Below are 24,348 nucleotides of genomic sequence, written 5' to 3' on the forward strand. Positions count from 1 at the left end.
AGACTGTCAACTGAGGGTTTAAAACCGACTGAATTTCTCTCCAAATCAATTAGAAAGAAGCTTTCAAAATGACATGATGTGTAAGTGACGGGTGTAAGAATTGAAATTAATTGTGTGAGTAGAGCAGTTATTAAAGTCGTTCGAATTTGACACGTTTGAAGGGCTTTTCATTTATTCGAATATAAATCTGATAAAACTGGGCGGGAAAACCTATGCTATCTGAGACAAATCATGGTCCCACTCTGTGGTATCCAAACGCTTCCGGGTCATTCAAGTTATATTCATGTACCATGGACCTGGAGGGGGGGGGGGTGGGTTCTCACCAGAGATTAGAAGGTTGGAGGGTAATTCACGACCACTGTCAGGGGCTATGGTACGGGGAAAGCACATCACAGAACCATCTGCGCAACACACCAAGATTCGAAAAGGGGCAACATCTTAGGCTAAATTGTGCATACGTGTGGGTGTGTTAATTGGGGGCGACGTATGTGTGTCATCGTGGATTCAGTGCTTTGTCCCCGAATTGGGGATTTATTGCCAATCAAGCAATCCGATAAAACAACGAAAATCAAAATCCATTGTAAAAACTCGAAGAAGCATTTTTTTTTGTTCAATAATTTTCATTTTCAAATGCCAAGATTTGCTAACATCATGAAATTCAGAATTCTGTGTTGAAATCTGGTTGTCCCAATATAGCCCTTTCAAATGGGCACGCAGAATAAAAAATACACTGTTAAATGTAAGAGAAGAAGCATTTTGGTAAAAACTGTAAAACTGAATACATCTTCATAAAGTTCCATAATAAATTATTTGCTGAATACTGTGATTAGGATTGGTAGTCTCATCCAAGCCCTATAATAAGATAAAACAATCACATCCGCTATAAAACATAGTAGAATTTTCGAGTATTAACAACTCCCCATAATTTTACATGCATTTGCATACATTTGCATAATTCATAAATTTTAGAATTCTTCATTGAACTTTGGTAGTCCCAACCAAGCCCTATAAGATAATATAAGCAGAATCAAAACCCACTCTTAAATTTCAATTCTGGAAAAAATCATACATTTGCATCATTTTATGAATTTCAGAATTTTGTGTTGGAGTTTCTGACTCCATACCTATTTTCATAACTCAGAGCAATCAGAAGCAAAATCGGCACAGAGAGGAAGCAAAATCGGCACAGAGGGGAAGCAAATCTTATTACTTTAAACACACTTACTATGCACACACGCACACACACAAACATGCGGTTTCATAGTCCTCTTAGACTACCGAACTGATTCGGCGGGGACGAAAACTGACTGCCCTTACATTTTTTTTTAATGATTTGAGAGGAGCAATAAGTTGGTAATTTTACTGAAATGTGCTGGTACCAAAATATGCAATTTACAAAAATGTGCCGTAAAAAGGACACATTTAGAAAAAAAAAAAAAAACATGAAGGGGCGTTTCATAGTTTGTATCTTGCAAATATAATGTTTTGAATTCTGTTTTCAAAAATATAATAAATACATACAAAAATTACTGTTAGAGACCATTATACACGAGAAGGTTGAATTCGTGTATTCAAAGGCTCTAATAGGCACCATCCTATAGAGTATTTCGAGGAAGACTCTCATATTTCGAAGCTCTCTCGAAGAACTTTCAAACTGGTCGAAACATAACGTTACCGCGTCTAGATATTTCCCCGTGAACATATAGAATACATTTTTAGGAACCTTGTCCTGAGTGATTAGATGAGCTACCGCACATTAGTGCACTGATTAGTGAAATTGACGCGCCACTGTCACGAAGAAAATCCGAACCTTATGTCTCCTTTTGAAAATTTCTTACCTTGTTTATTTTATGAAACAGTAGTGTCAACTCCATTTAACAGTTTACATATTGGATTTCCAACGCCAGAGACCTGCCTGCCGGTATGAGTTAGTGTAACGCCCCCCCCCCCCCCCCACACACACACACACACACATACACACCTCTCTCACCCCTTCCCTCCCCGAATGCAAGCAAAAAACAAGCAAACAAAAAACCGAAACCGAAAGGTCAACGTTTGTTCCATTATTCTCAATCGCTCTGAACCAATGTTAATGTTTGTTTTTTTTTTTATCTGCAACCACTCTGAGATACACGTAGAGTTTAGTTTTGTTCGAATTTATTTTTGTTTATAAAAACAAAACAAAAATACAATGACCTTTTTTTCTTTTCTACCGTTTCTTTCCATTCAGAAATTTATAAATGAAATGAAATTGAATTCAATTAAATAGGTTCCCAGTCCCAACACATTTTAAGTATATCGCCAAATAAGAATAATTGATCTTCATTCGTCTATCGTTGCAGATCGCGGAATAAGTTGGGTCTAGCCACTCCCTTTTCGTGACTACGTGGTTTACTCTACTATGGTATTACCAGTAGAGGAGGAATTATCTCACCGCCCTGAACCATCTTCAGCTGTCTTGTCTACTGTCTGCAGGCATCGCTGGAATCAGTACCTTTATCATCACATTCGTAAAAACATCACAGGAAATCATGTCTAAAAAGCGTGCTTAACACCTGAAAGGAAAGGAACGTCCAGCAAGGCTCCAAAGCGTGACCAGCTTCAACCCCAGTTTGATGATAGGAGGTAAGTTACGCATTGCATCAACATGGGATATTATTTTTTTTTTTCATACAGAAATCCAGCAAACTATATCTTACTCTCCATGTTGATGGCCACGGAGTATTAAAATGCGTATACAATGTCTTATAAAGAAACAAGTAAACAAACAAACAACAACAATAACAAAAAAAGTGATTGAATCAAGCATTTGTTTTTAAAGCCAAAATCAGATTACAAAGTAAAAACATGGCTTTGGCTTAGTTAAACTTATAGTCTTCAGAAACTTCTCTTGAGCAACGGTAATTCTTAAAAAAATACCATGACACTTGGCAGGAGATAAATGTACGTGTAACTGTTGGCATGTCCAATTTCACAATTCAAATCATCGATAAACTAGTTGGGGCATTGTCACACATATACATTATATCAATGGCTGCTCTCTCAAAACAAAATAAATAACTAATGAATAAAACACTCTTCAGGTAAACAGTGTACAAGCTTTAAGTTACTTCCAATTTATAGCGAAATAATCCCCCTAAAAAAAGGAAAAATCGAAGAAGAAGAAGAAGAAGAAGAAGAAGAAAAAGGCCTTCGCAGAAATGAGCTATTTAACATTGGTGATTATTACATAATGAAAGAGCTAAAACTGTCAGGTTATATAAGTGTGACACATTTTCAAAGTAATGCTCAGATACGTGAAAAGAAAAGTTTGGTGTATGGATCGATATTTAACAAATGATTTATGAGTGTTTCACCGGTGTACTGGATGGTGAGGGCTTACTTGACGTGGTGATCATATATTGTATGTACGGTATACTACGACAAAAAACTCTGAAGATTTAGTTTGTTTAAATCATACTTGGACGAAACTCTGAGGGGCGCTTTAACACATAATATAAGCACATACTTCAAGGAAAATAGCTTGCAATGCAATGGGATACTATCGGGCATGTCCCCTGTAAAGCGATAAGACATGCAATGAACCACATACTGGCAAAAGTGTGTCTTTATTCGACGTTCTTCGTGACTACCCATTATTATACATTTCATATAGATAAAAACGCATTGATGTTTTCCATTAAAGAACACTATTCCTTATTATAGGCATTGATCAGGGCTACCATGATTTGCGTCAGGTTTAAGAATCACAATTAAAGCACTGATGTTTATTCAAATTAATGCAAATAAAGCGTACAAAAAGTGAATAGGCGCTACTTTTTTTTTTTTTTTTTTTTTGCAAAGTACAACTGCAATACAGGATGGCTGAAAAACAGTCGTGTGATGTGGACTCCGTTCTGAAAGCCATTGCAAGAGATATCCCAGACGATGAAGCCATTGAGGACCTTGGGAAAGAGTTGGGCTTCGCCGTGGGAGATATCAAGAACTTCATACGAACTAACAGTCGTTACGATGAAATAACAAGCTATGGAACTGAAAGGATGCTTTGGAAGTGGAGTCACAGAGTGAGTCCATCGTCACTTCGATCGGACCTAAGAGAGGCTCTGATGAGAGCCAAGCTAGTTCGGATTGCTGAAACACATCTACCATCAGGTTAGTCATCATACTGCTATACCGGGTTAGAGACTTGTAAAGCGCCCTCCCGCCGGCGGTTGTGCAGTCTTGAAAGGTGCGGTAGTCCTGACAAGAGTAACCAAATATACAACCATCATCAGAAGATTTCTGAGAAAATGAACCTCCAAGATACATGTCGAATGAGTGAATGCAGCAATACAAGTAGAATGCATCAGTGAAAGTTTAAGGAAAATTTGACAATCCGTTCAAAAATTACAAATTTTTGAAGTATTGGTGACAATACAGCTAATTCAGAAGACTACTACAGTTCATGGCACCATGCATGTACTATACGATACAAAGAAAATATTCAGAAAATTCAACGGATTTTCACTTTTCTAGCATAATTAGAAATCACTAGAATTATCTCTTTCAGAAAGGGAATAGTATAACCTTTAAACTATGCCAGTAAAAAGTCCAGGGAATTTGTACTTTTATTATATACATTTTTCTCTATTATTATTTCCTGTACACTCGTACTGCATATGATTACAACGTTCACTGATGTGATTAATAACATTTTGCATTTAGTTAAGCATCTTGTATATTTGAGTTTCATTCCGATTTACATCCTGATAATGCTAGAAGAAATGTAAAAAAAAAAAAAAAGAAAACCACACTAAAAAACAATAACTCCTGAAGATATTCCTCGCCTACCGAGATTCTTTTTTTTTTTTTCATAACACATTCCGATTGTTCACACAATGTATGCTGGATAGAGGAAGTATTAGTTAAACTTTCATGATGCTTTGTATCCCTAAGCAAAAGCAACTTATTATTTACTGGAAATAGTTTCAGGGATTCCTTAGATTTCAATATCCTTGTGCATTCTTAAAAAAAAAAAATAAATAAAAATAACTGTATCACGATATACAAAATTGGACGCAGTTTTAAACCCAAATTCAATACGTCTTACATAAACGAACTGTTGACAGCTGGGAACAAAAACATCATTTTTATTTTTGTTATACACTTTGGATTATTATGTTCCGTGAAAAAAAAAAAAGAAGACTGTAAAACAAGCTACAGATATCTCGTAGAGTGCATCTGATTTTTGCTGAGATTTCGATAATCTAACATTTGAATATTCAAGAGATATGGCAAAGAGCATTATAACCAATGGTCATAAAGATATTGTTATACATATTTTTGGTCATTATTTTCTGTTGAATGTGTTTATATCCTTCACAACCACTTAGTGTTATTATGTTGTCTCTTACGCATGACTCCCCTCTTACGAAGTGGTTGCTATTTATTGTGATCCGTAATTAATTGGTGCTTTGAGCATAAAGCCAACAACAAAGCTTCCCTGGAGTCTTTGCCCTTACTTTTCGAAAGGCCAGTAGATGACAACATTCGATCTTACTCCAATCTCAGTTATTTTGTCTTTTTTACGTAATCCAGCGAAGAAATAAAATACATGTACATTTTTTAAATAGTGCATTGAGTGATGGAAAAGTGGTGTACAAAAAGAGAGTACCAATAAAAAAAAAAGAATAACTGAAGAGAGAAGAAAGAGTAATCTGAATATGAAAATGTAGGCAGGTAACGTAAATAAGAGTCTCTAGAAAATCTCGAATGGCGTTATATCTGCCGCTCTCCTCTCTCTCTCTCTCTCTCTCTCTCTCTCTATATATATATATATATATATATATAGGTGTGTGTACATATACAAATAAAAGTAATAATAAAACTAATGATGAATAAGAAATCATGAATACTACTAATAATAATGATACATATGTTTGACTTTCTTTCCGGAAAATAACTCTCACAAGCATCTGCTTCTTTACAGGTTCCCTCCACACACTATTGTATTACTTTTATCTGCCATGAATCTAATAGCCTTGAGAATGATTTCATACGAATTTGTGTCATGAAAATGTTTTTCTTTTTGTATATTCTGGACTTCTAACTCTTGCTTCAGTGTTGATAGACGTCGTCGAGGATGGATGTTGTAAATACAACACTTTATGATATGTGTGAAAAACTTATGAAATGAAACGAAATTATCTAAGTGAAATGTATATATGTTACAAAAAACTAAAATGTCATACATCTATAAATAGAAAACGCTTTATCCTGGCGAGGAAAGCGCATGTTTTAGAAAGAAGGCACCAAACGGGTGAGTCATCGCATTCTTCATCAGCGACCAGGATGCGATATGATGTTAGATTAAAATCCGTCCCTGTTGCAGACATACACACAAGGGTATACGCCTGCTTCTGGTCGGAGGGATTTCAAAACTAACCTGCTTGTGATGGAATGCGTGTAGTCTGGTAGTTGCTGCGACAGTGCGTGGTAATCGCGCACTGTGCCTGTGCGTGTTTGGCGTAGCAACGACGGACGCATAGATATGGTTCCCTCCATGAAGAGCCAAAGATGAAAGGATGATTTCAATGTAAAAAAAAAATGCAAACATGAATCCTTGATAGCTTCTCAATGGTATTTTGCCAACGCCGTCCTCCGATTTACTATCACGAAGATAAACAGCTTTGAGACCCACCTCATCTTATCTTTCACTGACGCAACCTCACATCTCCGACTCCCATATAGACATCCCAGCCAGTAGCTGTGTTTTGTCCGTGATGGAATACTGTATCAGACTTTCCTGATAGTCACTGATCAAAAAGAACACACACACACATTTGTATATATATATATATATATTATATATATGTATATACATATATATATAAACAGTATATGGGTCAGAACTTTGAACGATGTACAATTGAGCCAAAACTACACCAAATGAAGTACGAATTACTCAAAACCATTTATCATTCATGAAAGAGTTCAATTCAATTCAAGCTTCAATGTGAACCTAATTATACTAAGATTTTCCCTGGGGAACAAATTTTATTCACCTCGGAAATTTACCATGTCCAGACCAGCGAACGTCCGTCAGGAATAATACTGTACATACATTAAGTCGAATACCATTTGACATAGCTTGCAATAATCTGATTCAGTTCAAAATTGTAACGAAGTATCTTAAGGGATATGTGAATGTGTTTGCAAAATATTAATTAAGCTGTACGCAATGGTAGACAATTGTTGATTTAACCAAATTCGTAATTTCTGTTGAAATATTACTGTTTCGCAAAACACTTTCTCTATGTTAGGCGCATTTTACAGAAACTCAATATTTCGACATCCTATTTCACTTCGCATACTTTAATCCTAATTAGTCCCGTACTAAGCTCTTGTCCGGGGCTAAGGAGAAAATTGACCTTTTTACACTCATATTTCTTAGTCCGGTACTTTCCAAACCACATGAATATTCATGATTACGTTGTGCACTGTACACGTACACGCACGCACCGGCAGCACTTGATTATCTCATTTCTGATTGGTCAGTGGGGGTCGGACTTCGTCTCCGTCGTTTAGCCCCGGATTATTTTTTCGTTCTGTTTACACTCACTTGCTTGACACCGCAATTGCGGTGCTAACCCTGCTATTTTGCAGGGCCAGATAGTACGGGATTATCGGTGGGGCCAGCCCACTTTGGCAGAAACGAGTGTACACAGACAGTGGGCAAAGGATAATCCCGTACCAACGGTGGGACTAAAAGCAAACATTTACAAGTGTAAAAAGCCCTTCAAAGTGCAAATTGTGTCCAAAACCTCATCAAAAAGAAATTCAAATGCACTACATATCACGCAAAATTCCATTTTCATATAACTTGGTTTTCAGTGTTTAGCTGTTTTCATAATACATTATAATTACAGGGAAAACAAGCGTAAAATTGCGAGTAATTTTTTTACCTGTTTGGTGATCATGATTACGTACCGACTTAAAAATTCTGAAACTACTGATCTAAGATCATTGTTTACTTTGTAAAACTTAATTTGTCGCCATTGGAGCTAAAGGTTTTAAAGAATAAAGGATACTTTCGAGACAAGTTATCCCTGTCGGTCGGATTGTATACGTGACGGACGTTCACTGAAATTGTCCAGGACGTTCGTTCTACTACAAGGGTCATGTTCCAGGACGGGTTAACTAATCGACAGAAAGTAATTAGCCTTCCTTTAACTCTTTCAAAAAATAAAAATTAAAAGGTATTGTCAGTGCAAATTATGAGAAATTTGACACCCTTCCAACATATATATTGCTCAGAGAGGGATTGGAAGGTGAATTTTAAGAGAAAATATTAATTATTTGCTTGCCTTTCGGTGAATCGTATGGTCCAAAAACTGCAGACGAGCCCCAGTCCGCTCCAAACGTGGCATGCAGCTCCTTGGCTAAAAAACCAGTGATACAATGTATACCTTCGCCATTAAAGCAAGATGGTGCCCCACTCGATAAAGTTTTAATCATCACAGACGTTCTTTTTTTTTTCACTGAGTTTAGTCTGAAATGTAATTTCGCTTCGCATTTTGACAACGGATGAACCGAAACTCAAAACAAACATATTATCGTGTGACTAGATCTTAGTTGATTACGACTCACAACAATATCGCCAATCAAGTTAACGTTTAATGGGCTACGATCTTTATTAGTAAGTAGCGGACGCATGTCAGTGACGAAAACTGAGTATTTTACGTAAAAGAATATTCCATCCCATGCAAAGCCAGCAGACGTACATATTTTTGCAGGATATGTACATTAGGTGGAACACCAAAAAAAAAAAAAAAATGTACATTACAGTTGAGACAACAAAGTAGAATTTGCAGCAGCAATAGAGAAAGAAGCATCACGGACGTTCGCCTGTCTAGGACATTGATATTGTAATTGTTCTCGGTAATTTTATTCGTGCTCAAAGAGTTCTTTTAATTTTGCGGTACATTCCAATGATATGTCAGATTCAGAACATGGTCAGATCATAGATGCTACGTTCATTTAAAAGTGGAATCATTGGTTTGAAAAACAAAGAAATAATTGTGAAAATATCATTTTTGCCGTATCTTTGCGTTTGAAGTACTTTTCAAATGCAAAATATCAGTCAAAAGTACACCAACCCATGAATTTCCTGAAAAGATATTGACCAGGCTTTGAGATGACATGAACGAATTTGGTTTCTTAGATCATCCTGTTGTGTTCCAAGGGAAAGAGTGTCATAAGGTGCGAAAATTGGCAATTGTACATCGTGCAAAATTCTCACCCATCTAATGATATAAACGGTAACATATTATGCATAATTCATTAACTTTTAGACGTATCATGATTAATTTCTCTGCAGCTGATTTTTTTTTTTTTTGGTCTTTTCCAAAATCAGCATCAAGCAAGCCGTTGCTTGAGGAGAAACACGTACAGCAAAACAAGGAAGAACTGAAGAAGTATTACCGTGAGTCATGGCTCACCATGGATCAACTCACCTGTATGGGACACGTTAACTTGGATGAAATTACTTATAATGATAATAATGATAAGAAGAAGATGAAGACTAACAATAAGAATAACAATGATAAAGATGAATAGTGACATTATTATTGTTCATTATAAATCATTATCTAAATCTTATCTGGTAAAGAACAAAGCAGAATGAAATTCATATGAAGAATATTGATGACGTCATCGATATAATACAACTTTTTCAGACACTTCCATCTTTCCCCTTAGAAATTCCATTGAAACAGAAAAGAAAGAAAAAAATTATGAATACAGTATTCTTGAGACACACAGAGAAAAATAGCCAAAAATTAATACAAAGAAGAACAGACAAAAAAGAAATCAGAAGATAGAGCCTGTGAGAAGAAAACAAAAAGGGAAGAGTGTATTATTCCGGTGAGCGTGAGTTAAAAAAAAGAGGGGAAAAAAAAATGTTTGAATGTATAGGACCAATGACAATTATTCATTCAAAATTGAATAGTGGTCAGCAAGGGAGAAGTGGGGCATTCGCCGTGCACATTTGTTTGTTATTGTTGCTGCTAGGGCATTGCCAATATCTTGGTATGACCTAGATTATTCCATCCTAATTATAACAATTCCTTGTAAAAATAAATCTGCAAAACATGACATGACATCAAACTGAATACACACACACACAAACATACACATACACACACACATACACACACACATATATATATATATATATATATATATATATATATATATGTGACCGTGCACCTCAAAACGAACATAAAGTCGCACACACTGATTTTGCGTGAGGACTGAAAATAAGTGAAATGGGTCAACCTAGCTGAACTTGACTTTTTCATATTTTCTGAAAGAGCAGGTCTTCTTTTACATTATGCTAAATTTTGGTACCATAAAACGGGCAGGAAAGTGTGTTTTTAAGCAGTTTTATCTCGAACATTTTTTTGGTAGAATAGTGTGATTAGGTGTGTCTTTAGAATCCCTTTTTCATTTCTGAAAAAAAAAACCTTGTCTTCACTCTTCACTTACAACTCTAATAACTTTTGGAGGATACAGCTACTGCTTTGAAAGTTGGCCTTGATTATGGACAGAATAAGTGAAAGGGTGTGTACAGTTCTGGTCGAGGTGAAGATTTAGCTTTTAACGTTTTGTGAGATGTTCAGAAACCACTCTATGAGATGTCAAAGAGCATGCAGTTCTAAGAGATATCAAAAGTTTATTCGATGAAAATCGGTTTTTGAAATGGCTGAGATATCCAAAAACAAGGTGAAACAAAGAGATAAAAATAAAGTTGGGGCATGTCGCCTTTTATTACTAGCACTTTTTTGGATATCTCATCCATATAAAACCAAATTTTCATCAAATAAACGTTGAATCCTTCTTAAAATTACATGCTCTGTCATATTTAATAAGAGGTTTTTCATCATCTCACTTAGAAATGTTCAAAACATGAATCCCTACCTCAACCAGTACTGTACAGTCCCTTTAATGAGGCATGTTTAATTTCAGTTTAATCTGATAATCCCTTCATTGTTGTTACTCCGGTGGTTTAATTCCTGTCTTTTTGTCCCATTCATCACACAGCCAGCACGGTTTGGTAAAGATTAAGCGCTTGAATAGACACTGTACTTCAGAGCCTCTTTTCTCAGTTCACGCTTTTCCTGAGTTTGTGCTTTCTTTCCAATATTTAGATAGGTTAGGAGAGTCCATTTGATTTGAAGTATACATCATTTTAAAGCTTAAAGTCTGCTCTTTCAGAATATAGTCTTAACTAAAAAATCATTTCTGGCGATTTTTTGTTTGTTTTGAGGTGCATTGTCACATATATATATATATATATGGGTAAAAATTTTGAACGATGTACAATTGCCAATTTCCGTACCTTATGACATTCTTTCCCTTAGAACACGCCAGGATGATCTAAGAAACCAGATTTTTTCATGTCATCTCAAAGATTGGTAAATTTCCTTTCAGGAAATATATGGTTTGGTTGACTTTTGCCTGATATTTTTCATTTGACATGGACTTAAAGCGTAAAAATACGCTAAAAACGCTATTTTGACAATAAGTTTTGTTTTTCAAACTAATGATGTGCATGTTTAATGGTACGTGGCATCTAATATCTGACCATGTTCTGGATCTGACATATCATGGGTATGTACCACAAAATTATAAGAACTTTATGAGCACGTATAAAATCACAGAGAACAATTGAAATATCAAAGTCCTAAACAGACGAACGTCCGTGATTCTTTTATTTCTATCGCTGCTGCAAATTCTACTTTGTTGTCCCAACTGTAACGTATACGAAAATTTGGTGTTCCACCTAATGAACATATCCTGCAAAAATTGTACGTCTGCTGGCTGTACATGGGACGTAATATTCTTTTATGCAAAATTATACTCAGTTTTCATCACGGACGTGCCTCCGCTATTTTCTAATAAAGATCGTAGCCCATGAAACGTTATTGGCGATATTGTTCTGGGTCGTAATCAAGTAAGATCTAGCAACACGATAATATGTTTGTTTTGAGTTTCTGTCCATCCTTTGTCAAATAGGAACCGAAATTATATTTTTAGACAAACCTCCAAGAAAAAAAGAACGTCCGTGATGATTAAAACGTTTTCGAGTGGGACACCATCTTGCTTTGATGGCGAAGGTGCATTTTACCTTTGGCTCTCTAGCCGAGGAGCTGCATGCCATTTTTGTAGCGGACTGAGGTTCGTCCGCAGTTTTTGGACCATGCAATTCACCAAAAACCAAGCAAATAATTAATATTTTCTCTGAAAATTCACCTCCTGATCCCCCTTTGAGCAATTCATATGTTGTAAGGATGTCAAATTTCTTATAATTTGCATTGACAATACATTTTCAATTTTTTGAAAGAGTTAGGAAGGCTTGTTAATCTCTGCCGATTAGTTATCCGTCCTGGAACATGACCCTAGTAGTAGAACGAACGTCCGTGATAATTCCAGAGAACGTCCGTGACGTATGCAATCCCTCCGATAGGGATAACTTGTCCCTAAGGTGTCCTGTATTCTTTAAAACTTTTGGCTCGAATAGCGACAAATAAAGTTTTACAAAGTAGGAAATGAGTTTAGATCAGTAGTTTCAGAATTTTTAAGGCGTTATGTGATCATGATGAACAAGCAACTGAAAATTTACTTACACCCGCTTGTTTTCTCTCTAATTATACAAAAAAAAAAAACAGCTAAACACTTAAAACAAAGTTATAGGAAAATGGAATTTTGCGTAATCTTTAATTTCTGTGCGTTTAAATGTCTTTCTAATGAGGTTCTGGAGACAATTTGTACTGTTACAGGTTCTGAAAGTTTCGCTCACGGACGTTCTGTCCGAGAAAGGAAATTTCTGACAATTACAAATATATCACTGCACATAAAGATTAATGTTAGTTGAAAATATTACCAAATCACCGAGCCGCTCATACCCGAAAGTGAATAGCGTTCAGCACTCAATTTGCCTGTAATAACAAACGGAAAACGTTTTTTTTTTTTTTTTCACGGATGTTCATTGGTTGAATAAGTCAGTGGATTACATAGTAGGAGAAAGAGGACCAGTGCCACTTTTTAGTGACAGGTGCTCTAAGTGTTTATCTTTTGAGTATGGTAGCTGCCGTCTCAAACAGAACACATCCAGTTTTGGTCTCCATAACGGACGTTCGCTGTAATTGTCATGATATTAAATGCCTTAATTCATTCTTATTTTTCTCTTCATGACGATTTTTATCTCGATTCCCTCAATAGCCTGAACATGCTGCGACCAAACAGAAAACAAAAACACAACAAAACAAAACAAAACAAATCCGAAAAGTGCTACGCAATCACATTCAGGATAATGACGGAAGAAGTCTGTAATGAGCATGTGTTGAATAAGAAACGGAAAAGTTTCAAAAGGACGTGGAAGCAGTTCAATGAAAATGACTGAGAAACAGAGAAGGGAACGAGCTCCAACACACAGAGAAAAGTATTGCCAGTGCACTCCCGTTATACCAAATTCCTCTGGAGAAGTTTTTGTTTGCTTGTTTATGTTTTTTATTCATCGAAATGCCGTCACAAGCGAACAAAAATCATGCAGTATACAATTATTGTCTGATGAAAACACACAAATCCTCCGCTTATCATCACATGGTGTTGTTTTATACTCATCAATGAAAAGCAATATTCATTTGTAATTTTTTCCAAGATTTTTATTTTCATTTTACATTTAAGAGACAGAGAGATCGTCAATTTGTTTGTGCTTTTGTGCTTACTTTGAAAACACATGTTAAACAAAGTAATGATTAAGAATAGGTTTAAGGTTGCACTTTGATACGTTCGCTCTTCCTAAGATCCGTTCCTCCGATGTCCAAAGGTTTGTTATTCCGAAAATGAAAAAAAAAAGTTTTTAGTTAATTAAGGAGGTTTGTTATTAAAATTTTTCTTATTCCGAAAGTTTGTTAGTCCGAAAAATAAATATCAAGGATCATTATTTTTAGGTCCGTCCCTGTAAAAGTGGAGAGGGCCTGATATTCGTTTAGGTGAAAACGGTTATTATGAGGTTTTGAAATTTGGAGGATTTTAGTTGTTAATTTGTTTCTCCACATTTGGATAAGCGAACACGATTTTTCATGTTCCAATTAATAAACCTTTCGATTAACCTTCGGATATTCCTATCATTTACCGAATAAAAAAGCTTCATAATTATACGAACTCTATCAAGTTTCGTATTGACAAACTGTATGAATAACGAGCCTTCGAAATGACGCGCTACAAAATGTTTGTTATAACAAACCATATTGTATGATATCGAAGTCACAAACATCCATCCAAGTTATATGGACTTATTGTGTCTTGTTATGACGAAACATCGCAGTATCGAACCTATTATCATTTCTGACTAATATAATAATACAAATTCTCCTCGGTAACAGTGTGTAACACAAGGAGCAAACATAGAGGGATTTCTTCCCAACGTGTTCGTTTGCCCTCCCCAGCTAAACTTCGTATTTCTATAACGGAGCACATTTCTGTTGTCTTTTTATGTTAATTCTTTGTCATAATTTTAGCTGTGACCATGTTCGTTATAAGCAAAATTTTGCATTGTAGACTTAAGATAACAAATTTAGGACCTGAATCTTTACTTCATGATAACGAAGTTTTGATAAATATATTCGTTCTCAAGGATGAGATTACACGTACGTTTGTACATTCATTCACGAGAGATGGAAAAATTGTTTTCTTTGATACCTCAGTATGAGAAGATAAACAAGCTTATGTAATTGAGAATTGGTAATATCTATTCAGGATTTTGCAGAGGAGTTTGTTCTCGACATGAAATTGCTGTTTGTTGTGAGTAGAATGCGTTTCCAACTCAAGAGAGCTGCATCTTGTTTGTTCCGAACGTCCGTGAGCTACATGCGAACCTCCGTGACGCAAAATATGCTATGTTTGAAGGGTTATAGAGACTGCCTAGATCAGATACATCTTAAAAAGGTATGTTATTATTTGGGAGTGAGGATTAAAGTATGGGATAGCGAAATAAGAGATCAAAATATTGAGTTTCTGTAAAATGCGCGTAAAGTGGAGAAAGTGTTTAGCGGAAGAGCAATATTTCAACAGAAACGACGAATTTAGTTAAATCATCAGTTGTCTACCATTACGTACAGGTTAAGAGTACAAGCTTTTAATATTCTGCAAGCACGTACACGTGTCCCTAAAGATATTTCGTTAGGATTTTGAACTGAATCAGATCTTTGCAAACTATGTTAAATGGTATTCAAGTGTATGTGCAGTACTATTCCTCACGTTCGTTCGCTGCTCTGGACATGGTGAACTTCAGCGGTGAATAAAAACATGTTCCTCTGGGAAAATCCTAGTATAATTGGGTTGACCCATATATATATTTATATATATATATATATCCGAAATGCGAAATTTCGATTTTAAAAGGTACTACATTAACAAACATAATTCATAAAAATAAACGTACGGACCTGGATTTTTTTTAAAGAGTGGTGTTAGTGTTGTATCATATAAGTATAATACGGGAAAATATCATTCCAGTCTGAGCTTGCTAAATATAATAATCCAAAAATCCCTTTTTCCCCAAAACTTGAAATTATGAATATAGTACATTTGAAACAGATGGGTAAACTCTTCATATATATATAATACATGACTTGCATATATATATATATATACATATTTATATATTTCATTTCATTTCATTCATTTATTTATGCACGGCACATACTTCAGCCCGAAGGCTGTTCTTCCGCAGGTCCGTGCGGATAAAAAAAAAATACAACATAGATATACATTTTATGCAGAAATGAAAAAAGAAACCAAACAAACAAAAAACAAAACTCATACATACAAAAAAAAAATATAGAAAAAACACAATGACATGTTAATGAAACTGCGGCACACATTTCGACAGAAACAAACATGATCAATCAGAGATAACCATGTAGAATTATACAAATGATCGCCGTAGTTTAAAATGAAAGAGACGAAAACAAATGAGAGTTCAGGAGAGAGAGAGAATAAGGGAGGCAGACAGAAAGAGAAACAGAGAGAGAGAGAGAGAGGAAAAATAGGGAGAGAGAAGCCCATACAAAGGGGGACACTGAAAACGTCAATTAACAGTTTCGGTCAAGTGCGTTTTTAAAGCTTACAAACGTTGGTTTTTGTTTCAATTCCAATGGTAACTTATTCCAATGCATTGGATCCAGAATATGTCAAACTTTTATGTATGAAACAAGTCTTAATCAAAGGTAACACAACATTTGACGATGAATTCCTTACGTTATAGCTGACAACTTTGAATTGAAACATATCAAGCAAATATTTCGGGCAAAACTTGTGTGCAATTTTATACATAATTTGTAGAGTATGTTTAAGTCGCCTCTTATCCAGTTTATCGATGGGTAGTGCTGTGTATAATAAGTCAGTTGGGAACCTAGCTTGTACGTTCAGTACAGCACGCAGTGATCTATTTTGAAGAATTTGGAGTCTTTGAATATGAGATTTCGTTATATTCCTCCACACAACATCACAATAATCTAATTTACTTTGAATAATTGATTTATAAAACAAAAGGGCAATATCATCAGAAATAAAAGACCGAATTCGTTTCAACAAGTACAACTTTTTCACTGTACTTTTATACAAATAATTGATGTGTTCATTCCAGTCAAGTGATTGGTCAACATAAACGCAAAGATATTTACAACAAGAAACCTGTTTAATGGTTGTGTTGTTAATTACTATATTGATATGTTGCTTTTTAACTCGCTTATGTGAACCAATTATCATAGCTTCACATTTATTGGAATTTAGAACTAAGTGATTACACTTCAGCCATTTAGATACATATTCCAAATCAGTATTACGTTTGGCTTCAATCTGACTGATTCTCTCTCCAGAAAAATAAATACATGTGTCATATACATGTATATATGAAGAGTTTGTTCGCAAAAACCGATAAGTCCATATTTGCCAAATGGAGATATATGCGATTAAAGGTCAAGAAAAATAAAGAGAATAATAAGAAAATGTTTGCTTCTTTTGATCATAACTTCAAAAGTGTACCTCTATATGTAGTGACCAATATGTCATCTGAAAGGTATTATTTTGTACTTTATGACAGAGACTGTACTTCAAAATCTTCAAAAATGGACTTATCGGTTTTTGCGAACAAACTCTTCATATATATATATATATATATATATATATATATATATGAAGAGTTTGTTCGCAAAAACCGATAAGTCCATTTTTTAAGATTTGAAGTACGATGTCTGTCATAAAGTACAAAATAATACCTATTAAATGATACATTGGTCACTACATATAAAGGTACATTTTTGAAGTTATGGTCAAAAGAAGCAAAAATTTTCTTATCATTCTCTTTATTTTTCTTGACCTTTAATCGCAAATATATCCATTTGGCAAATATGGACTTATCGGTTTTTGCAAACAAACTCTTCATATATACATTATATATATAAAGTATATAAGTGTAAATATCAATAATACAATATACATATGCACATATAATTATGTTTGACTTTCTTTCGGTACACAAAAACTCCAAAATATCTGCTTTTATGTAGATTCTCCCCACACACAATGGTATTTGAAAATGATTTCAATTGATTTATTGTCCTGAGATTGTAATGTTGTGTAATATATACTGAACGTATAACTAGTGTTGATTTCCATTGTGATGGATGCATGTTGTAAATACATTTTTTTTTTATATCTCCGTGGAAATTCAAGGAATTAAAGTAAATCATTTAACTGAAATCTTATGTATAATATACAGTGTGTCTCTAAAAAAAGTAAACCCAATTTCAACCGCGAATTTTCAGAAAAGTATCAAATATTTGCACATTATTTTTTCATGGTTAGATAGTCCAATAAGTCCTCTAACCAATGATACCACGTAGGTAATGTAAATCTCATGCATGACTGAGCATGATTAAACTTAGTGCATGGGTGTGAAATCATCACTGTGGCAAGTTATTTCTTGCTATTGTCATGCATTCAGGGCATATTTGAAGTTAAATTTTTGTCACATGTTAAGCCTATGATTACAAAACAACTTCAGCAAAGGTTGTTCCTTACACAGGCACACTTCACATGCTTTCCAAACATGGTACAGTTGACAATTGAGCCGAGAGTATTCCTGGTAACTCGACACCAGGAAACAAGAAGTTTCGTGGAAGTTCAAGAGGCTTTTTGGGTGCAGTTCCCCGACAGGCAGCCTCCAACAAAAAGAGCCACCTGGTACAATGTGAGAAAGTATGCTGATCACAGAACTTGCCACAGTGATGATTTGACACCCATTCACTAAGTTGAATCATGGTCAGTCATGCATGAGAGTTACATTACCTATGTGGTATCATTGGACAGAGGACTTATTGGACTATCTAACCATGAAAAAATATTTTGTAAATATTTTATAGTTTTCTGAAAATTTGCCGTTGAAGTTGGGTTTACTTTTTTAGAGACACCCTGTATATATTTATAATACACACCTTTAATGATATGAACAGTAACATATTATGTATTACATAGTACTATATATATATATACGTATCATGGATTTATTTCTCTACATCTTTTTTTTTTTTTTTTGTCTCTTCCAAAAAATCAGCATCAAACCTGCCATCGCTTGAAGAGAAACAAGTACAACAATGCAAGGAAGAACTGAAGAAGTATTACCGTGAGTCACGCCGTACGCTCATATTGGATCCACTTAACTTTATGGAACGCGTTAACTTCGATGAAATCTTCACAAATTTGAGCCTGACAGATAGAAGCAGCTCGCGTAGAACACCAATTACCTACGAGGACATTTTGGCCAATGACGAGAGTGGAAATCTCACAAATCGGCTTCTAATCCAGGGCGAAGGAGGTGTTGGTAAAACAACGCTTTCCTCTAAAATCGCCTGGGACTGGTGCCAGGGAAGGATTCTCCACGATCTGGATTGGGTGATCGTAATTCCTCTTCGAGATGTCACTGCTGATAAGAGTATTGGTGCTATTGTGAGAAGCTATTTGTCTGATTGTAATGCAGCAACACCGGACCAGATAGATGGCTATATCTCTGAACATCAAAGCAGAATTCTTCTTGTTTTGGATGGTTTTGACGAGTTTAGCGAAGATTTAGACGACAGGAGCAACAGTGAGGTCGCCCGCATTCTAGCAATGGAGCAATATAAGTCATGTACGGTAATAGTTACCACACGACCATGGAGAAGCCATGCTTTCAAGATAACGAAAAAACTTGCCGAAACTTATACTTTTATCAACGTGGAAGGATTTACCGAGGAGAACTTAACAAATTATATCAGGCGATACTTTAAAAGTACACAAAAGAATGCTCTTGCAGAGAGCTTGATAAGTTTTATGGAGGAAAATGATATCATTCGATCGAACATGGCCCCGTTTCCTATCTACTGTGCAATGCTTTGCCTCATGTGGAATGACTTCAGTGAAGACAAAAGGAAAAAAATGTCAAAACTGCAAACTTTCTCTCAGATTTTTGGAGAAATTATCTCTTTTCTGATAGAACACTACGCATCAAAAGAATGTGAGCATCTACACGACCAAGAGATTGATGATCATTTGACGAAAGCTGAAAGAGCGATTCGAGATATAAGTGAAATAGCACTGAACGGGTTGCTTGACAAGTCGTTTACATTTCCTGAAGAACAGTTCAAAGATTGTAATGACGCTATGGAAACATGCTGCAAAGTCGGGGTTTTGACTATAGATAAAGGAGCCAACAGAGAGGGGCGTCAGCATGGTGGGGACCGACTGATTTTGCCACAACACGCATACCCTCAACGGGATAGTACTCGATCTGTTGTGAAGTCAGAGGTTTCTTTCCCCCATAAATTGTTCCAAGAATATCTTGGAGGGGTGTATGTTGCAAATGTATACGTCAGTGATCGTGCTAAGTACGAGCAGCTGAAAAAAAGACTTATTCACCAACGTGAAGAGTTACGCTACCTACTTTACTTCGCCTCTGCATTAGGGAAAGAACTTGGCCTTGATATCATAAAAGATCTGCTAAAGTGTGCTAACAAGGATTTCTGCATTGACGTTGCGTTTGAATGTCATACTGAGGAGGCCGCCCAAACAGTCGGAGAAGGGTGGAAAGAATACAAGCTATCAATTAATATGCCACAACATACACAATCAGGAGTAGCATTCATGGTGAGCTTTGACCAAGCGGTAAGTGACACGACTTGCAAATCGACTTGAAAATAATAATTTACGAAAAACGGTAATATATTTTTGGTCCGTTTTCTTAGTGGTGGCTTCTTCTCTGCGTGACTGGGCGTGAATCCTTTTACCTTCTGTACCTTATACAATGTAATCGTTAACATTCTGAAAACTTACGCTGATTGTCGTTAGCCTGTTCTTTTCAAATAGATGTATAATGTTGCATTTGATTTAAAATGCTTTCCTCTTTAATATCAATATAATTGGCCTTTGAGTTGATATGAAACTGTTATGAATTGTTTGTATCTTTTGTTAATGATATAAATACGACAAATGTCATATCAACAGCCTGCTTGAAATGTTTCGATTAAACAACCCTACGATGTTTCCCAAGATAATAAGAAATAGTGATATCTCATTGGAAGAGAACTGCAACTGTTTCATATTCTTGACAAATCAGATCAATTTTCAAACAGTTTCCTGTCTTAATGTTTCGATGCGATATACACTACGTCGTGCGTACATTTAGGACTCGCAGTACAATGTATTATGAATCCACGTCTCATTTCCTTTCTTCTCGGTCAGCCCCGTTAAGAAATGAAGCAGGTCCGGCATTTTTTTTTTATTTGTACCATCCAGTACCTGGAGGCTTGAATGAAAACATGAATGCAGTAATCATGTTTTTTTTTTTGTCCCCCCCCCCCCGTCCAAATTGAATGCGATTGTTTTTTTTTTTTTGTGTGTGTGTGTGTGTGTGTGTTTATTAGAGTTCCACCTTTATGTTTTATCTACATGAATTAATGTTTGGTTCATACATTAGCGGTCGCTATTTATAGACAAAGTCATCTGTGGAAGAACTATGTCACGTGACTTGGCAGAGGGAATGTGTTCCAGCTGTGTGCTGCGCAAAGTGACAATAGAGTACTCAAAATTCCACGCGGACTTCTACAAGGCTTCGAACTGTCAGGTGAGATCGTCCACGATACTAGCAGTTTCGTAGCTCCCGCCCTGTGCTATACAAACTGAACTTGAAGTGATAAACAGTATGTACGATGTGTAAGTATACGATTTTATGAAGAAAATACGTGCTGTTTCTCTCCGAATCATTCCCTCTCTTTCAGTAGGCACTGTCTGCATTAGGCACAAGTAAATCATGTACGTCATAATTATGTTTTTTTTTTCGAAAAATTCTTCTGTAAGTCTTACAATGAATTACTGTAAGACCTAGGGCTATTCATTGTAAGTTTTACAGTAATTTAACTTAAGTTTCACTGTAAAATTGCTTCCAGTAACTGAAACTATACAAATAATTACTGTGCAGCTGAGATTCCAGAAATTTCTTGTTAATTTCTACTGAATAAAAATGTATACAGTTTCTTTAATGCTGAATTGCTATGATAACCAAAATATTATTATCGCTATCACTTATTATGACAATAAATAAGGACCTTTTTCTGGATAAAACTAGCTTTCTACTTTTTTTGGTTCTTATTGATTAGTACCCATGCAGCTGCCAATTCAGCACAAATACTGTTCGGTGGATGAAGGGGAGCAAAACACATAGTATTTTTCAGTGTTTGGAAAACCTGCGTTTTTATATAGAAGGCATATTTTATTGCCTGCACTTCCGTTTTCGTCCCGGGTCAGACAAAAGCTGACCAGCACAGAGGTTTCTGTCATACCCCTATTATTTAGATCAGCTTATGCTTATCGCAAAATCCGCAGCTTGCGTGTAAGTACATTAATATTTTTACAACATGAATGATACAGTGTAACATGGAAATAGATACCTTGAAATCACCAAACATAAAATTTGTAATCATTATACGATGCGATGAGTGGTAAATTAGACATATCGCTTTTTACAAACAAAAAAGTGATGGGGTGTGCTTAATGTGATATTGCAAAAAAAAAAAAAACAACAACAAACAAACAAACACTGATTTTAGACTTAAAAAGTTGGAGTTATTTGTGTGTGTGTGTTGGCGTATGTTTGTTTGTTTTAACTGATATGTTCTTCATATTCGTCCCGCAGTCACTTAAATTGCAGTATATTTTATCGATTTATTTGCATTTACTCTTTTTGCGAACTTTAACCTATTTACAAATTATTATTCAAATCTTGTCAATTTGTCTTTCTACAGCTTCAAGATGTGAATATAACTATTGGAAGCTGGAATGACGGTTCTCGACATCACTCTTCGATGGGGGGTAACTTGGCAAAATGGGCAGTCACTATGTCAAGTCTTTCAAGCTTCAGCCTGAATTGCTCTTACCTGGACGGTGATTTCCTCTCAACAGCAATCGCCTCAGCGTCATCATGTCAAGTATGTCATATCAGGACTATGTTAGATTTATACTTTTGACTTTTAATATGCATAGTTTTTTCCGTCTAAGTCTTTATTTGTTTCATTGATTTAGTCTCTTCATGATTCTGGAGGCATGCTCATGGTAGCCATTATTTTGTTTGACAAGTGATTATAACTTTTATGGTGTTGAAATGGTTTCTGGTATCTTGCTCTAAATATGTGGGAAATGATATGAGTTTTGCTACACACACAGGATGGGTACATAATGTTCATAAAGTGAGCTATTAGGACCATTTTCCCAAAAAAGTGTGCAAAACTTTGATTTACGTATCGCCAGCATGTTCATACAGTTTAAATCGATTATTTTCCCTAAGAATTTTGTGTGTGTGTGTGTGTGTGTGTGTGTGGATACATTCACTCGAGAGGTTAGACCTGTAAAATACATATCAATAAAGCTATAAGGACGTCCGGGATAAAACTAGAAATATGATCCCAAGTAACCGATATAACCCTATTAGATACCCCATGCCTCCTGAGAAGGAAGCGATTATATAAGTTTTTACTCGTTAGCATATCATTCAAATCAATTCTTCTGTACCTCATCCTGTTGCCCCACAAGTGCCTAAATGAAATATCATATAAAATATGATAGTTTGATATTTCTCTAAGAGATCACTTCAATCAGGTCACCAAATCGCAATCAGGTTTCCCTTTCCAGACTCTTGAGAGAATATCAAAGTATAATGCCGCATATCAGTGTAATTTCATGTGTCAAACAAAGTCAACCTAACGCATACATGGAGATGTTACCTGACATTTGCTATTTATTAGAAGTGTAATTGTCTTGTTAATAAAGTTGCATACATGATCAATAAGATCATTGATATATTTAGAATGGAGGAAAAGAAGTTAGATAAGGTGAACATATTTTAAACCGAAATATTATATATATATATATATATATATATATATATATATAATATATATACATACATATTATATATATATTAGATTGCGATCATTCTTATTACAGATTAAATCAAAGCTTACTCTTAAAATGTTCCCATGATGTGTGTTATGTTATCGTAAGCTTGTTGTTTAAGAAACAAGCATTGCCATTTTGAAGCAAAAAATAAGCTGACAATCAACAGATTTCTAAGATGCTGCATTTGGCAACGTATCTGATATTTGGATTTAACATGTAAAAAAAAAAAAGGTCTCTATGTGTGGAAATGTTTCTAGGGGAAAATGTGACCTTTCAAAAATCAGGCGTTGATTGTTTTGTATTTCTAAGGTAATGAAGTTTCTGAATTGATAAAAGACTGGATAAAATGTTCAATGCTGATTTCTTTCCATTTGTTGGGTCATTTGTACAACGGTAATTGCACACTTTTCCGAAGAATGGCCCATTAGAATTATGATCAAAATTACACATAACAAACTCCAGGATAGCCTCGTAAACTTCCACATAATTGATATCGCATTGTTATTTTTTTTTTGCATTAATCTCTCTGATTATTGGTAGTATTAAATGAAAGATGCGCAGGATATACAAAAAAATACTTCGCTCTAAATTTTAGCCTAAAAACGTGTACGGAAAGCTTCGTTGAAACCAGATTGGACAGCTGTATAGTAATCACTTTTGTTGTTGAGTTGTTGGATGCGCTAAAGCAATAACTTTGTAATGTCTCGATTATAGTCATTTCCCTTCCTTTTAACATTTAAGAATATCCACATTTTCTCCATGGAGTCCATCTTATAATAATTATATCCAAAATATTTAATGAATAAAAAGACAAAA

At 35.3% G+C, this 24,348-nt stretch overlaps 1 protein-coding gene across 1 annotated transcript in view; it reads left to right on the forward strand.

The window, feature by feature from the left end:
• The first annotated feature begins 3,860 nt into the window (after window positions 1-3,860).
• LOC140246801 (uncharacterized) overlaps window positions 3,861-24,348 on the forward strand; it is a 112,619-nt gene continuing 92,131 nt past the window's right edge. Inside the window, exons 1-5 of the mRNA XM_072326133.1 lie at window positions 3,861-4,152; window positions 9,395-9,496; window positions 18,662-20,247; window positions 21,059-21,205; window positions 22,383-22,565. Of these exons, the coding sequence (XP_072182234.1) occupies window positions 3,861-4,152; window positions 9,395-9,496; window positions 18,662-20,247; window positions 21,059-21,205; window positions 22,383-22,565 (2,310 nt within the window). The remainder of the gene's footprint in view (window positions 4,153-9,394; window positions 9,497-18,661; window positions 20,248-21,058; window positions 21,206-22,382; window positions 22,566-24,348) is intronic.

Source organism: Diadema setosum, chromosome 3 (genome assembly GCF_964275005.1).
Source record: "Diadema setosum chromosome 3, eeDiaSeto1, whole genome shotgun sequence".
In the NCBI taxonomy this organism is placed as follows: Eukaryota; Metazoa; Echinodermata; class Echinoidea; order Diadematoida; family Diadematidae; genus Diadema; species Diadema setosum.